This window comes from Schistocerca piceifrons, chromosome 7 (genome assembly GCF_021461385.2).
Source record: "Schistocerca piceifrons isolate TAMUIC-IGC-003096 chromosome 7, iqSchPice1.1, whole genome shotgun sequence".
NCBI lineage: Eukaryota > Metazoa > Arthropoda > Insecta > Orthoptera > Acrididae > Schistocerca > Schistocerca piceifrons.
Window position 1 is genome coordinate 439,081,144 of NC_060144.1, and position 18,566 is coordinate 439,099,709.

The following is an 18,566-nucleotide window of genomic DNA, read 5'->3' on the forward strand; positions in this document are numbered from 1 at the left end:
TAAAGATGAAGTGGGTCAAGTCAGTAACAGGTTATGTACACAAAATTTTGTATGTTTGTATAATGAAAATAAGACATGTGTTCATGCATGTGCCCGCGGGTGTGTATACACACACACACACACACACACACACACACACACACAGATGTGTGACTATTTCACAATTTCACACTTTCAGCTTTCAGCATTTGTGAAAGTTTGTTTTGTTATAGGTATTTTGATTGCATTGACATTTGCAAAGTGCGTTCTGGGTGGAATGAAGTCCGTTTAAGAGGAACACTACCACCTCTGTCCTCCCTGGATCACTTGTCATGTGTGCTGCTGACCGTGCTTGAACCAACTGAAGCTGAATTCACATTATTTCAGGAGGGACAAAGGTAAGCATTCTCTGATTATGGGCTAATCTCTATGTTGTTGCTTCTTTCCAATGTTAAGAAATACATGTGTTGATTTAAACATCAGAAGAAGTTTTAAAAAAATGTGTGTGAAATCTTATGGGACTTAACTGCTTAGGTCCTCAGTCCCTAAGCTTACACACTACTTAACCTAAATTATACTAAGGACAAACACACACACCCATGCTCGAGAGAGGACTCGAACCTCCGCTGGGACCAGCCACACAGTCCATGACTGCAGCACGTTAGACCGCTTGACTAATCCCGCGCGGCTCAGAAGAAGTTACCTTTCCACCAGAAAATTATAGTTCTTTCTTTTCTTTTGACATGGATGTTATGCAAATAAATTTATTTTGTGCAACAGCAGCAGCGACAACAACAGTAACAGTCATAAACTTCAACTATGAGAAGTGTGCCAATTTTAATGCCTTCTCCACCAACAATAATGGATAATGTATAGTGTTCTATATCAAGAAATCTAGTCCACTATTTAACATGCCTCCTCAGTCTATTGTCTTCAATTATCAATGATATCAACAAACAATTTGCAGAGTTGGACAGTTATGAACAATGCAAATGTTTGTGTGACAATGGAAAATGAACTAGTGTCTGTTAAAACAATAAAAGCTAGTAGTTAACATTGTCAGCTTGTCTAGTTCAATGATATTGCCTCCTGCAAGAAGGAAGGGATGTTGCTGTCATATATGTATGGTGCAATGTAATAATGAAACACGAACTGAGATTTCACTTCATGTTTTTTATAAATTTATGGTGATTCATTCACTCCACACTACTCAAAACGCTTTGTATAATTTGAAGAAAAACTTTACAAAAACCAATATTCAATGGACTCAACATGCTTGCATCCATCTTATTTCATCTTAACTCTACAAACTCTACAGTACCAGATACCAGAGTACAACTGACTGTGCCATCACACAACTACAGCTGACTCACAGCTGCTTGCTACTCCATAGCAGACAGTATTGCACTGATACTCAAAAATCAACGACAGTAACAGTAATAATCTTCAACTATGAATGAAAATGGTGGGGAGGCAGATATTTGAAAACACTGATCTTTACATCCAAAGATATGTGTACAGTATTGACATGATCAAAATTACTCCTGAAAAGATACAAATATATTACATTTAATAACCATAAGCAATGATGATAGGAAACAATAACTGTTATGTTAATGATGTATCAAGAGGGCATTTGATGGATTGTAATCTACAATACTTTGTGGAAAATGAGTTGTATTGAGCAGATCCATTACAACTCATGCCAGTGATGAGCATTCTGTCTTCAGGCCACAAGTGACCCATCGGGACTATCCAACCGCTGTGTCATCCTCAGCTGAGGGGCGTGTGGTCAGCACACCACTCTCTTGGTCATTTTGATGGTTTTCTTTGACTGGAGCCGCTACTATTCAGTTGAGTAGCTCCTCAATTGGCATCATGAGGCTGAGTGCACCGTGAAAAATGGCAATAGTGCATGGCAGCCCGGATGGTCACCTATCCAAGTGCTGGCCACGTCCGAGAGCGCTTAACTTCGGTGATCTGACGGGAACCGGTGTATCCACTGCGGCAAGGCCGTTGCCATGCCAGTGATGAGAATACACTTTAATTGTAGACTGGCTCACTACCATGCAACACAAATGAATCTTCATTTCCTCGATAACACACTATTTAAAAAACAAATCGAGTGACATAGACTCTTTAATTGTGTTGATTTTATGATATTCTGTACCAAAACAAGTATTTGGGTTTAATGTAGTTAGGGTTTTTGAAATAGGTGCTTATTCTTATAAAAAAAGTACTACATTATAGGAACTTGTAGGACGACAGTTGTAGTGCAAAATGTAGGAAAAGGAAAGCAGAGATTAAAGACAGCTGAATCAACTAACATAAAACTATACTATCCAGAAAAGATGAAGTGTGTTCATCTTTGTGTATTCTAGCAAATAATCAGTAAGAATATATATCTATGAAATTACTACAAGGTATACTCAATTGAAAAGAGACATTCACTGTAGCAGCGTTGTATGTAATCCTAGTGGGTGAGTGTGTTTCCTGAGAGACGGTGTGGTGACAGTCACAGCTGCACAAGTCAAGTTAATGGCTTTGCAGCAATTTCCACAGTGCTGGAGAGTTGGTCCTGCAGTTTGTTGCATGATGGATTCTTCCTGACCAGTGCACAGAGCGATCATTTAATTTCTTTGCACAGAAGGGAAACATAGTTCACAAATTTATTGCAGGATTGAAGAGAGGTATGGAGAACAGTGTCTCACATGGTGTACAATATTGTAGTGGTGTCAGTGTTATGAGGCGGGACATGTGAACATAAGACATGCCATGTTCTGGTCAAGTGTATGTTGTCACCAGCGATGCCACAATTTCAGATCTGAAGAAGCTTATATGATTGAATTGTAAGATCACCACATGCGACATTGCTGTGCTCCACATAATCCATGAGAAGCTTCATTATGGCAAAGTTTGGGCACAGTGGGTGCCCAAGTACCTTTCGGAGAATCAGGAGACAGTGAGAATGGGTGTTTGCCTGTCCCACCTGTTGAGATGGGATAAGGAACAGACTTAATTGCTCAGCCTGTGGCCTGTGATGAAACTGGTGTCACTGCTTTACCATGCCTCCAAGCAGATGAATGTGGAGGCAGAATCCCAGTTCCCCTCATCCAAAAAAATCTCACTCTGTCCCGAAGACCGGAAAAGTAATTCTCATTTGATTTTCTACATAGAATGCTGAGAAGCTTACAAAATATTCACTGGTTGCCATCATCTGTGACTGTGTCTCTCAAATGAATATATTCTTCTGTACACAATTTTTGTTGATTATGTCACAGGAATAACATTCATTCTGTCTCTCTTTTTGCCCACATGTCAACTAAAAATTGTTGACGTAAATGACACGAAGTGGTAATATGATTGTATCCCTTGTTGTATATTGTTATTCTATGATATGCATAAATTCCTTCGAAGTTGCTTTTCCATTTGTTTCTGCACCTGTTTTGGCGTTCGAATCCTGCCTCGGGCATGGATGTGTGTGATGTCCTTAGGTTAGTTAGGTTTAATTAGTTCTAAGTTCTAGGCGACTGATGACCTCAGAAGTTAAGTCGCATAGTGCTCAGAGCCATTTGAACCATTTTTTTTGTTTTGGCGTTCACTTGTCTCAAATTGAAATGGTAACCATCTTCTCCTCTTATAAAAATAAACAGATATTGAAGATCACCCTAAGAACAATGTTTTTCTGCAGTGTGTTGTAGTCCTCTTCTTTTCTGAATAACTACATCACAGCTTGTGTACTTGCTGTCCACAATTACAGTGGCAGTTTCATTGACTTAAGGCATATTGGATCAACATATGAACATTGGTTCTCCAGTTAGTATTTTGGTGGATCGAATTATAAATTTATACTCATCTGATATCATTGGTCCAGTGCTGTTTTGAATATGTGAACCAACTGATTGTACTTAGGTAAAACCCTCTCCAGTTCTTCAATGATTTATCATTCCAGTCCACTTATTTTTGCATGATGTTCATTGACTTCTTTTTGTTCATCACCAATGAAATACACTTACAAAAATTTGTAATATTTGTTTGGCAACAATAACAATGAGCCCACTTTAACACATTTGATCCATTTTGCCAGTGACAACATGTTAATGTTTGTTATACTTTTTAGTGGGAACATAACAGAATGCCCCCCCTGCTGGGGTCCGGGGGTTAGAATAGGCCCGAGGTATTCCTGCCTGTCGCAAGAGGTGACTAAAAGGAGTCCCCCCCCTCAAGGGGGTAGTTTGCGCCTGCGTCCGGAGACAGACGGTTCCGCAACTTATGTTTGTGGTCATTTTGGTTTTTCACTTATTCTGGTTTCTTCCTTCCTTTGTTTGGTTCCTTTCTTTGTCCTTCTCCTTCTCCGTCTCACTGTCTTCCTTACTTTTTCGCTTGCCTTCTTCTCCTTCTCCTTGCCCTCTTGTCCACCCTCTGGTCTCCGCCTCGGCATTTGAGACAGTCTGTCCTTTCTCTCCCTCTCTCCCTTCTTTTTTCCTTTTCTTCTTTCCTCCCTGTGCATGCCTGAAGGCCGACCCACGCGTTTGCACGCGTAGCCGGTGACGGGGTAACGCGGAATTCCCCACCCTGGGTAGACAAGTAAGGCACGCACGGACCCCCTGGTAAAGGCCAGGCCCAGGGAGGGGTGATTGCCTGAGCTGACACCTTCCGACCATGCCGATTGGTCCCTCCGTCCGTTTCTCGGGAGGTGTGACCTGAGGTGTAAACATTCACCTAAGGCGGGAGTGCCCTCTGTGAGGGTCCCCACAAGGAAGGCGCGTGCCATCGGAGATGCTGGCAATCATGGGGGATTCCTCCACAATGGATTTCTCTTTTTCTTCTCTCTCGCCTTCCGCCCAAAAACGGAAACTTGACCAGCCACCAGTGACCAAAGTACTACCGCCTGCCCCAAAGTTTCTCGTAGTTTCTCGATCTGAGGACGGCAAAGATTTTTCATCTGTCAACCCTTTCGTTATCCAGAAGGACGTAGATGCCATAGCCGGATCTGTCAAGTCTTGTACCAGGATGCGTAATGGTACCTTGTTACTAGAAACTGAGAGCGCCTTTCAGGCACAAAAACTGCTTCGGGCCACACTCCTGTACACGTTCCCTGTCCGGGTGGAGGCTCACTGCACTTTGAATTCGTCGCGTGGTGTGGTATATACTAGATCACTCGACGGATTGACTGACGAGGAGATTCAGTCCTTCCTCGCTGAGCAGGGCGTGACGGCTGTCCATAGGGTCATGAAAAAGGTCAACAATGACCTTGTACCGACCCGGACACTTTTCTTGACCTTTGATAGTGTTCAGCTGCCGTCGCGCATCAAAGCGGGCTACGAGGTTATTTCTGTTCGCCCCTATGTCCCGACACCTACGCGCTGCTACCAGTGTCAGCGTTTTAATCACACTCATCAGTCTTGTTCTAATGCGGCTAAATGTGTCACTTGTGGCAGGGATGCCCATGAGGGTGACTGTCCATCTCCGTCTCCTCGTTGTGTGAACTGTCAGGGTGACCATGCAGCGTCCTCCCGCGACTGTCCCATCTACAAGGAAGAACGCTGTATCCAGGAAATTCGGGTCAAAGAGAAAGTGTCCACCTCAGCTGCTCGCAAGCTATTTGCTTGTAGGAAGCCCACGCTGCTCCCAGCGGGGAAATACAGTACTGTCCTCGCCTCTCCTCGAACTACCAGGGAGGTGGCGACGCAGACATGTGATCTGACTGTCAGCACTACAGTCGTCCGTTCGGCCAGTGCTAACATTGCCCGGTCAACGTCTCCTCTTCCTCCTGTCACCCCTAAGACACAAGCACCTCCATCAGCTTCTGCCAAGACGAAGACCCAGAAGTCAGATGCACGGGGCTTCAAGAAGGAACCGTCCCGTGCAGACTTCCTACGTACCTCGAACTCCCAGCCATCGACCAGTACTTCCACTAAGCGACCTTCCAAGAAGGCTCATAGGAAGCAAAGTTCTCCTTCTCCGCCACGGCGCGTTTCTTCTCCTGCGCCACCCAGCGGTTGTCGCCTCAGGCCGTCATCCGTTTCACCGGCTGCACCGCTGGTAGCCGAACATCTGGCCGTTCACCGGCGGAGGAAGCTCCCTGTCCCGGCCATCTTAACAAGATGGCCAATGAACCTATTGAACCAAAGGACGATGACTCTCCGCCTATTGATAGCGGCGGCAGTGCTTGCTCGAAGCCAGGCCCTCAGTGGCCTTCGAGGTGACCCCTTCTTGCTTCTCCTTTTTCTTTTTCTTCTCACGATGGCATTTATTCACTGGAATATTCGCAGCATTCGCTCCAACCGAGAGGACTTAAAGTTGCTGCTCCGCTTGCACTGTCCGCTCATCGTAGCTCTCCAGGAAACGAAGCTACGCCCATGCAATCAAATTGCCTTGGCACACTATACCTCTGTGCATTTTGACCTACCCCCTGTGGCAGGTATTCTGGCTCATGGAGGGGTTATGTTGCTGGTCCGGGATGATATTTACTACGATCCCATCACATTGCACACCGGCCTGCAGGCAGTTGCCATCCGAATTACTCTCCCCACTTTTACATTTTCCATTTACACTCCATCGTCGTCTGCCGTTACCAGGGTAGATATGATGCAAATTATTTCTCAGCTACCTGCACCATTTTTGTTTACTGGAGACTTCAATGCCCACCATCCCCTATGGGGCTCTCCAGCATCCTGCCCGAGGGGCTCCCTGTTAGCAGACCTTTTCAACCACCTCAGTCTTGTCTGCCTCAATACTGGCGCCCCTACTTTTCTTTCGGACACCCCTCACACCTATTCCCATTTAGACCTCTCTATATGTACTACCCAACTTGCACGCCGGTTTGAATGGTATGCACTTTCTGATACGTATTCGAGTGACCACTTCCTGTGTGTTATCCATCTCCTGCATCATACCCCCTCTCTGTGCTCAACTAGTAGGAACATATCCAAAGCAGACTGGGGGCTCTTCTCTTCCAGGGTGACCTTTCAGGATCAAATCTTCGCAAGCTGCAATAGTCGCACACCTCACGGAAGTCATTCTCACTACTGCTGAATATTCCATCCCTCACACTACTTCTTCTCCACGTCGTGTACCTGTCCCCTGGTGGACCGCAGCATGTAGACGCTTTACGTGCTTGTCGACGTGCTTTATGCACCTTAAAACACCACCCTACGGTGGCGAATTGTATCACTTATAAACAATTACATGCGCAGTGTCGACGTGTTATTAAAGAAAGCACGAAAGCCAGCTGGGCTGCTTTCACAAGCACTTTCATCAGTTCTACTCCTTCTTCTGTTGTCTGGGGTAGCCTGCGCTGGCTATCTGGCACTAAGGTCCGCTCACCAGTTTCTGGCTTGATGGTCGTGAATGACGTACTTGTGACCGCTGAGGATGTCTCCAATGCCTTCGCCCACTTTTTCGCAGAGGTTTCGAGCTCCACTCATTACCACCCTGCCTTCCTCCCCAGAAAACAGGCAGAGGAGGCTAGGCCACCTAACTTCCGCTCCTCGAATCGTGAAAGTTATAATGACCCTTTCACCATGCGGGAACTCGAAAATGCACTTGCCCGGTCACGGTCCTCCACTCCAGGACCTGATTCTATTCATATTCAGATGCTGAAGAACCTTTCTCCTGCGGGTAAAGGTTTTCTTCTTCGTACTTATAATCGCATCTGGATTGAGGGTCATGTTCCCACATGCTGGTGTGAGTCTATTGTTGTACCGATTCCTAAGCCGGGGAAGGACAAGCACTTGCCTTCCAGTTATCAACCCATCTCACTTACCAGCTGTGTCTGTAAGGTGATGGAGCGAATGGTTAACTCTCATTTGGTGTGGCTGCTTGAATCTCGACGCCTACTTACCAATGTACAATGTGGATTTCGTAGGTGCCGCTCCACTGTTGACCATCTGGTTACTTTGTCGACCTACATTATGAATAACTTCTTGTGGAAGCGTCCGACTGCGGCTGTGTTCTTTGATTTGGAGAAGGCTTATGACACCTATTGTTTTAATGCATCGACAGTTCAGGGTATGTGTGGGTTCTGTCCTGTCTGACGCCTTTCGCCAGGAGAATGGGGTGCCTCAGGGCTCAGTTTTGAGCGTCGCTCTCTTCGCCATAGCGATCAATCCAATTATGGATTGCCTACCAGCTGATGTATCAGGCTCCCTTTTCGTGGACGATTTTACCATCTATTGCAGCGCGCAGCTTACATGTTTCCTGGAGCGATATACTGCTTTGTCAGTATGCCTGTCGGCTACTGTCAATGCCCGACCACCCGTCTTATCGTTCCTTTTTTGGCTACTCTCTCGACCATCAATATGGGTTGTATGTCTCTGCCCTGCTACCCCCTGGAGTTCGCTTTCGTCGCCTCCTTCAGCACCGTGATTTTTCAGTTCCTGCAACCTTTCGAGTGGGTGAGAGCCGGACGCCACCTTGGCTCCAGGCTCAGGTTCGCGTTCACCTTGACCTCAGCTCGCTCCCAAAGGAGGTTACCCCCGGTTCGGTATACAGCTCCCGTTTGGTTGAACTTTGTTCGAAGTTCATTAATATGACCTACATTCATACAGATGGCTCTAAGCCCAATGACGGTGTCGGGTGTTCTTTTATTGTTGGGGCACACAGTTTCAAATACCGGCTCCATGGCCATTGTTCGGTCTTCACAGCTGAGCTCTTTGCCCTCTACCAGGCTGTTCTTTACATCTTCCGCCACTGACATTCTGCTTATGTCATCTGCTCTGATTCCCTGAGCGCCATCCAGAAGCCTCAGTGATCCGTATCCGGTTCACCCTTTCGTGCACTGGATCCAACGCTCTCTTCAGCAGCTGGTGGATGACGATTCTCCGGTTAGCTTTATGTGGGTTCCTGGCCATGTCGGTATCCCTGGGAACGAAGCTGCAGATGCCACGGTCAAGGGTGCGGTCCTCCAGCCTCGGACAGCTTCTTGTTGTGTCCCTTCATCAGATTGTAGCAGGGTCATTTGTCAGTGCATTTTGTCGCTGTGGCATGCCGATTGGGCTGCACGTGCGGACAACAAGCTTCGGGCCTTGAAACCTCTTCCCGCGGCTTGGATGTCCTCTTCACGCCCTTCTCGGCGGGAGGAGGTCGCTTTGGCCTGGTTACGAATTGGACACTGCCAGTTCAGCCATCGCCATCTGCTGATGGCTGCGCCGGAGCTGTTCTGCCCATGTTGGCAATTTCTGACGGTCCGCCACATTTTAACGTCCTGTCCGAATTTTAATACACTGCGTGTTGATCTTGGCCTGCCATGTACTCTGGATGCCATTTTAGCGGATGTCCGAGGAGCAGCTGCTCGCGTTCTTCGTTTTATCAACTTGACAAACCTGTCTAAGGACATTTGATTATGCTGTTTTTGAATTCCTAACTTAGTCTGGGTGCTAATGACCATTGTAGTTGTGCCCCCCCCCCCCCCCACAAAAAAAAAAGCTTTATGTACCAAAGTATCATTTTTACTTCTTCTGCTTTGCATTTCTCATACACTGATGTTTTGTTCATGTACCTCTGATTGTTGTCTTTCAAGAACTTCACTCGTTCTAACTCTACTTAGTTCATTTTGACCTCGTTCCTTCAGCATTTACTCTACATCAGCTTGCTGAGTGTTTCACTGAACGCTTTTCTTTAATTTGTTCTCTAAATTTTCCTCTCAATCTGTTCATTCACTTCCACTGTGAAGCTAAGTGTGCTTCTTCCTCCTCATCTGTTTCATGTCGTGACTGTTTCCTTCTTTTCTGTTTGTTACAGCATCCTGTTACATGTTAATATTACTTAACGCACTAAAATTCCACTTAACATACTGTTCACTACCTTAAGCAATTCACTTATACAGGGTGTACATAAAGTCCGAGAACACTTTCAATTATTTATTGCACAAGAACCAAACATTGTACAGATGTCATACATATGTTATTTTGAAGAGAAACCCTGAAAGTTTTTTTTTTAATGTATTTCGCTACAGCATAATTTGGTCATTTGCCGATAGTCAGCGATAGTCACAAACATGGCGAGTTCAGGTGCGGAGTGAGCTTTCTATGTTGGAGTTCAACAAAAACAAGTGTACTACAGCTGTTCAATGGATGTTTAGAACAAAGTACGGTAAGAAGCCACCACCAAGGAAGGCCATTTACCACTGACACAACAAATTGATTGTGACGGGTTGCTTGTGCCCAGCAAAGAGGAGTAGTCATCCCAATGTGAACGAAGTGAATGTGGAGCATGTACTAGAGACATTCATAAGGAGTACAAAGAAATTGGTGCGTCGTGCGTCCCGTGAACTCGAAATGGCTCCAATGACAGTGTGGAAATTCCTTCGACAGAAGCTGCCTATGAAACTATTCAAATTGGAGCTAGTGCAGAAGCTCATGGATGATGACAAAGACAAGCGTTTTGAGTTTTGTTTGCAGTTTCAACAATTGAATGAGGATGGGCATGGCATTGTTGATCACTTAATTTTTAGCGACATATCCACTCTTCATTCACACTAATAGGAAAGTGAACAGGCATAATTGACGAATCTGGGGTACAAAGCATCCACACGAATGCATTGAATTTGAGCATGATTCCCCAAAGGTAAATGTTTTTTGTGCCTTGTCACATTGAAAACTGTATGGACCATTGTCATTCGTCGAGAGCACTGTCACTGGATATTCCTACTTGGACATGTTGCAGCAATGGCTGATGCCTCAACTGCAATTGGACTCTCTGTTCATCTTTCAATAGGTTGGGTCTCTACCCCATTTTCATCATGAAGTTTGTGGGTACCTGAACACAGAGCTGCCGCATCGATGGATCGGCCATGCTACAGGAGGGGACAGCTGTTTTATGAAATGGCGTCCCCGATCACCAGATCTCACTCTGTGTGACTTTTTTCTGTGTGTGTGTATGTGGGGGGGGGGGGGGGGGGGGGGACGACATTAAAATCTAGTGTATGTACTGCCTCTACCACGTGATGTAGCAGACTCTGGGAGAGAAAATGGGAAGCGACTGCCACAGTCGATAATGCCATGCAGGGATGGGTATGGCAAGAATTTGATTACCGTGTTGGCGTCTACTGGGTCACTCATGGTTCACATATAAAATGTTTGTAAAAAAAAAAAAAAAAACCTTTAAGAGTTTCTCTTCAAAATGAAATATGTATGACATCTGCACAGTGTTTAGTTCTTGTGCAATAAATAACTGAAAGTGTTCCCACACTTAATGTGCGCCCTGTACTTAAATTCATTTCATTTTGTGTCACTTCCTTGATTTGCCCTAACTGATTTCCGTAAGTATACTGCTACATGTGTCTAACAATCACCCATACATACCTTTGATGGAACGTATCCCTGTCATAAACCTTATAGAACATTCTCAAATCTTCTGGAAGATTCTAAAACATTCTGGAACATTGTAGAAAATAACTGAATCTTCTGGAAAATTCTATAACATTCTACATCATTCTTGAACATCCTGGAACATTCTGGCTGGTCTCAGCCACTTTCCAGCTACTTCACTAACTTACCATAAGAAACCGATCAATGTGATGTCCTCTTTTTGAGAACCGTATCTTTGAACCCAACTCCTGCAATTCCAAACTTAAACCTTCTTCATACCCTGCTAGGTGTATATAGCTCATCATAGAAATATGGATAGACAAAAAAATTTACTCATCATGTGGTGGTAGGGGAAAACACATATAAAGGTTAAAGAAATGTGCACGGTTTCAGAGGCAGTGACTCCTCCTATTGACAGAAGGGTTGAAGGGGAAGGAAGAGAGAAGAAGGGAAAGGCCTGGCAGGGCTCAGGAAAGATGGATAGTTCGGAAAAGTTGCCCACCCCTGGGGCAGGGGAGACTTACAGTATGGCATGAGAAGGAAAGACTATTTTTAAAAACTGACTGTTTTTGTTGATCATAGAAATAACATTTTAATCTTATATTATTATTTGTTAGTGTAAAATTTATGTTGTGCTGTAATGTAAATTTCTGAAATTTCTTCTCTACGGAAATGTACATAATGAAATGAATAAACCATAATTCACAATTCTACATCCTGTGCCTCCTTTCTGCCATAATGTATTACCGTCTTCACAAGCTCTTTCTTTTACACAGAGTTCTCTCTCTCTCTTTCTTTTTTTTGATCTGTTTCTCACTCTCTCTTCCAATTCCCACCTCAAACTCCCTTATTTTTCTTCTTTTTTAATATATATTTATTTATCAACTTTTCTTTCAGCCACGATTACGTTTTTAGTTTTCATTTTCTTTGACCAGTCTTTACAGATGTGTCTCATATATTCATTGTCTATTTTCTAGTAACTAATTTCTTCTGATCTGGTTGACTCCTATGGACAGATTGTTATACATTTCCTGAATTTTGAAGTTTATCTGTTGCATTTCACTATGTTCATTTCTTCCTGAATACTTTGCACTTTTTTGTTTTCATTTTCTGCATGTATTCTAAGCACTCTTCCTCCACCATTGCCTTTTTGTTGATATCTAATGGGGAACGATTGAAGCATCTTTAGCATTTTTTATGCATTATTTTTGCAAGGAAATGTTTGAATCATTGTGAACTAGACTCATATTTCTTCCTGCCCTTTTTTATTAACACACATTTAAAATATTACGATTTCCATTGTAATCTCTATCATGAGTTGTCATCAAGAAAGTTTAAGTAGCAGTACTGTAAATTTATCTTAATTACAAAAAGTACTTTTCTAACTGAGCAGAAGCATTTGTCGATTATAAACAACCTTGCTGTCATGTTACAGGAATTCAGAAAAATCTCAGAGGTCCCAGCTGGATTTGTGTGTTGTCGTCTTCAAAACACGGTCTCCTACATGCCCAGCTGTTGGCAGACTTGTTGAACACAGCAAGAGACAAGTTCGTGGCTTTGTAGGTTGTCAAAAGATGCTCGAACGTGGCCAGTATGTTCTTGTGTGCCTCGCCTTCAACCACTGGCATACAGGTTAGCTGTGCAAGAGGAATTTATAAATAATAGACTTTATTTTTGCATTGTTCATTGAATAAATTATTGACAAGATTTAATAAATTATTAAAATAAACAATGAACTAAAACATTTGTTGAATTAAATTTTTCTTTTGTATTTCTCTGCATGACAAAAGTACTGCATGGCACTTGTTCTGGAATAGTGTCAAAACAATAGGTAATGTGTACGAATTTTGAGATCTTGGAGCAAATGAAAGATTCTACTTATCTCTATGTTTGTACAGGCACTACTTAACATGCATTAATGAAAGTGATTGTTCTCCACTGTAAGACATAGGATGGTTATTATTTTGTCAGGTATATAGTGTCACATCGTAACAACAATGAAGTTCAAGTCTGAAAGCACTGCGTTCAATGACATACAACACAGAACGCACATTTATTATAGACACCAATGCACAGACAGAGCAAAATTATCTCCTGGATGGAGAGTGCTGCTATTTACACAGACATTGAATATTTTCAGAACATGCAAACATTACGAACTTAAGAAATTTCAAGAACCTTCCAAAAACGATAAATCAATAGAAAGTAAAAATTTGCTGATGATTGAATTTGAACCGGTGCCCCATAGCACACCAACCAGTGACACCAACTGCTACCTCATCCTCCATGTAGTACACACCTCATTTCTTTGCCCACTGTCTTGGAGAAACAGTGATCTGTAACAGCAAACTACTGTTTCAGAAGTTCTTAGGATCCGACTACGGCATAATAGCTCTTGATCTTGTCAGTGGTCATATGTATGACAGTGCTGGAGAATCCTTATGTTCAGAACATGTTGCCACATCCTCTTTACTTTGATGAACATCCAAGGTAGGCCCTCTTGTTGAAACTTTGCAATTATTGAGTGGGCTTTGAGTAGTTTCCTTGCACGAGAAGCCCACATCATTGATCTGTGCCTCAGGACTGTGGTAGAGCTTCATATGGAAGACATGGATGATATCTCTGTGCTTTAATCTTCTTGATAAAGGCTCACAACTCACAACTTGGTATGTGATGTCTGACAAGTGACAGAAGATACGATATGGCCCAAAGTACAATTTCAGTAAACTTTCCAACAGTCTTCTGGGCTGTATTCACTGGATGATGCTTGATGATATGGCACTCTTGGTCATTCTCGTGGGTGTACCGCGACCTGTGTGAACCAACTGTCTTGCTTCTTTGGCCCTGGTTTTGTTGTGTTTCACTTAGTCATCCTGAGGGTCATTTGGTTGAAACAAGAACAATGTACCCATTGTAGTTTGGCCTCTGACCATGCAGCAGAATGAATGGTGTGAAGCTTTTAGTGTCTTACTTTGCTGGTATAGTATCTACAGTTCTCTATTAACAACAACAACAACAACACACAATTATATACAACTGTGGTGAGCTGAGCTCCATAATTACACAGCATGAGAGAACATTGACTAAAGAATAGAAGTCTAGATAGAGTCTGATCACATGCTATGTTGTGCTATAGATATATGTAACTCTAGAAGTCTGCAAGTTGAAACTTCACCTAGCATGGCTGAGGCACAAGAGAGTGAGGCTCTGTTGGTGGCATGCTGTCAGGAACACTCATCTGACAATGGCACTGCCATTGAGTGAAGCTGGTGCCCTTGTAATACCTTTTCATGGATGGCACCGAAAGCAAATGTTGTGGTTGTGGGGCAGCAAATGTGGGTTCTCTGTCACATCCCTACCTTCCTTTGTAGGGCTGGAGCAGTGACGGTCTGGCATGGATGAGGAGGCCATGTGGTCTGACCAAATGACTTGGCACTAGCTGCCGTGGGTTGATTGCAGCTGGAGATTAATGATGTTTGTCTCCATCAACTCGTCTGCACCTGAACCAGTGTTGCCATCATGAGGTTTCACGGTTAGCTGTCTGCAGTCCAGCAGGTCATATGGTCAGAAGTGACTTGGATAATGGGGAGCCAGGTGACGACCCCACAGGTGTTGATGACACAGAAGACGCACTGTCAGTGGCCATGGATGGAGGCCGCAGTGATGGGGAAGAGGCCCACCCAGTGCTCCTGCAGAAGGGCAGCACCCATACAGCCACCACCGGACACTAGCAGAAGGCCTGGAATGGCTGGCAGCTGCATCTCAGTGTTGTTATTATCCAACAGCACATCAACTGGAGGCTCTCCTGCAGCATTGAGCCCTTGGGGTGTGGTGGCCCCCACAGGAGGTTCCCTGGCAGAGGCTGCACTGGCTGCAGATGAGGTAGTTCAGGGACCAACAGAGGGCACAGCCTGGTTCTAATGGCGGGTGCGGGGCACACTGTGTGCATCCATCATGAATATCCACCAACCGTATGTCACACACACTGTTGCCAGTGCCCATCCAGGTCGCTGGCCGAAAGTGTGCACCCAAACAGGGTCGCCTGGAGTGTACCGCGAAGCACATGAAGGCACCTCAGGTCACAGTGCAGGGCAGAGCAGATGAAGCAATGTCTGAGGCTGGGTCCTTGGAGAATTTCCTCTGGATTGTGGCCATTCAGTGGGTTGGTCCCATAGGTACTGAGAAGCAGAGGCACTGCCAAGTGTGCTGACAAATCTGCCAAGCATTTCTTTAACTGATTCTTAAATGTCCACACCATACTCTCCACCTCTCCATTTGACTGTGGATGATATGGGGCAGAAGTAAGGTGGGTAATACCAATGTGGGTGCAGAACATCTGAAACAATGTCAAAGCGAACTGTGGCCCATCACAGAGCTACATGTCTGGAGCCACCCGTCAATTGTGAAGACCTGGGTGAGAGCCCGCACAGTAGCTTCCACTGTGATAGTGCATTCACATGACATATAGATAGTTTGACAGCACCTCAATTACTGTCAACTACATGGAACTACAGAAGGGGCTCACAAAGTCAATGTGGACATGATCCCATGGTGAATAGGAGTGGAGTATGGAGCTTAAGTCCATGGTGGTGCAGGCTGCTACTTGGCGCACTGTTTGCACTCACTATCGACCTTCTCACTTTTCAGATCATTACCAGACCAGTAGACAAATTGCTGTGTGAGGACTTTCATATGGGTCATAACCCAGTGATCACAGTGTAGGAGAGCAAGTATATGGTACAGGGGTCATTGGAGTCGGTGCTATACCATACCATCAACAACTGTCAGCCAATGATGGAGGAGGAAGTAATTGTGGAGCGGAGCAGATATCTTGGTGTAGAAATGCTCGGGCCAACTATTGCACAGAAACTGAACCACCTGACAGAGTACAGGATCCTGACAGGTGGCGTGGGATATGCGATGGGCCATTACTGGATTTCAGTCAACTGTCTGCTGCAAATGACTGTCAATCTGAAAATGGACAACCTCAGCTTTGTCGAAGGCTGGGTCATGCCCATGGGCAAATATAACAATGTGCCCACATATGAATGCCGCGCTGTTGAACTGTAGTGAATCTCAGAGTGACACACGTTCAAAAACAAACCTCTATGCTGGAGTCATTGTGCAGTCCTGTTGGGAAGGTGCGAATGAGGGCCAAAAAGTGCCTCAAGCAGCTTATGATCAGAGATGAGATGAAATTAGTTGCCGCAGAGGAAGACAAGTAACTTTCATACTGTGTACACAATGGTGAGAGCCTCCTCCTCGATTTGAGGATAATTGCATTGTGGAGCTGTCAGTGTATCTAAGGCATACACAATAAGCTGTTCAGACCCATCAGCATCTTTATGAGCCAAGACTGTCCCAGCCCTGTATGGGGAGGTGTCTGTGATGAGGACAAGCTGTTTACCTGGCATAAAATTACCAAAGTGCGGCAATGACTTGAGCAGTGAAAATTTGGGTGAATGCTCTGTCACAATCTGCCAACCAAATGAAATGAACACATTTTTTATGCAAGTTGTTGAATGGGAAAATGATGTCCACCATGTTGGGGAGAAATGACTTGAGTTCTTTCAGGTGCCTTTATGAAGGTAGGTTGGCAATCACTGCCACATACTGTTCCATAGGTCTGATGCTGCCCTTGGAAAGAAGTTGGCCCAGATATTTGATTTCTATGTGAAAAAACTGTGACTTTTGCAAACTGCACTTAGCGCTCATCTCACATAGTTTTGAGAAAGGGATACAAAGGTTAGTGAGATGTTTCAGCCATGAGGTACCGGTGACAACAGTGTTGTCAAAATAGTCTGCGCAGCATGGTACATCCCACATTAACTATTCCAAAAATCTATAAAAAAACAGTGGGGGCACACACAATGCTGAAAGGCAGGTGTGTATATTGGTATAACCCAAAGGGAGTGTTAACGAACATGAACTGTTCAGAGGTGGAATTGAGACATAGCTGCAGGTACACCACTGCCAAGTCAGTTTTCGAAAAATCAACTACCAACTGGGAGTTAATACTTGATTTAAAATTGTGTTTCCTACTTCAAGTGCAGAGGCTGTCCGACCATGCCTGATAGCAATGGCCCAGTTTCTTTCGTCACTGGTGAAACTCCATATGGGAAGCAAAGCCATTGCTTAAGACAATAAGCAAACAGCATCTCACACAGTTCAGAAAATGACAGCACTGTGAGGTCCTTTAACAGGGCAAGTCTTTGAAGCAATTTAAATGTTTTAGTTCAACCCAAGACAAGAAGAAAGACTTGGGCAAAGACAGTCCTCTACCTGAAACACTGTAAAATTTTGCTGCAAATGGCATGCATACAAGTCCTTCCTTCACTTCCTGGAATGGTGGAAAAGCCGGGATAGTGCTTCAGAATACAGAAGGGAGTTGTGGAGCCCCTGGCACTATGCAAATTTTTAACCAGCTGACAAAGAAGAGCTAAGTGATGTTGTTGTTTGGATGGCTGTTTCTGGTGAGTAAGTTGCCACTGGTGTTGTTGTTGTAGTGACTGAATCAATGCCAAATCCATCATACACATGGAACATGTGTGGAAATGGAAGACACTCATCACCAAAAACTGTATTACCTACATTTCTTTATTGACAACAACAACACACAACTGCAATGAACCAAGCACCAGAATTTCACAAGTGTAAGAGAACATTTACTGAAGAATACAAGTACAGGTAGAGTATGATCAAGTACGATGTTATCCTATAATCACACATAGCTGTTCAAGTGTAGCAATGGAAAATCCAGGATGGAATGTAACGATATTACAAAAAGGAAAGTTGCTATTCACCATATAGCGGAGATGCTGAGCCACAGATACACACAGCAAAAAGACTGTCACAAATAAAGCTTTTGGCCAGTAAGGCTTTAGTCCGATAGTCAAAAATAGATGACACACACACACACACACACACACACACACACACACACACGCAAACAAAACTCACACACATGACTGCAGTCTTGGGCAACTGAAGCCATACTGCGAGCAGCAGCACCAGTGCATGATGAGAGTGGCAGTTGGGTCGGGGTAAGGAGGAGACTGGGATGGGGAGGAGTGAGAACAATGACTAACGAAGGTTGAGGGCAGGAGGGTTATGGGAACATGAGATATATTGCAGGAAAAGTTCCCCCCTGTGCAGTTCAGAAAATCTGGTGTTAGTGGGAAGGATCCATATGGCACAGGCTGTGAAGCAGTCATTGAAATGAAGGATATCATGTTTGGCAGAGTGTTCAGCAACAGAGTGGTCCACTTGTTTCTT

At 44.3% G+C, this 18,566-nt stretch overlaps 1 protein-coding gene and 1 pseudogene across 1 annotated transcript in view; one reads left to right on the forward strand and one right to left on the reverse strand.

The window, feature by feature from the left end:
• The window catches only part of LOC124805053 (calpain-D-like), a 114,368-nt gene that overhangs the window by 58,827 nt on the left and 36,975 nt on the right, over positions 1 to 18,566 (forward strand). Inside the window, exons 10-11 of the mRNA XM_047265476.1 lie at positions 213 to 377; positions 12,727 to 12,923. Of these exons, the coding sequence (XP_047121432.1) occupies positions 213 to 377; positions 12,727 to 12,923 (362 nt within the window). The remainder of the gene's footprint in view (positions 1 to 212; positions 378 to 12,726; positions 12,924 to 18,566) is intronic.
• On the reverse strand, positions 1,883 to 2,000 carry LOC124709412 (annotated as a pseudogene).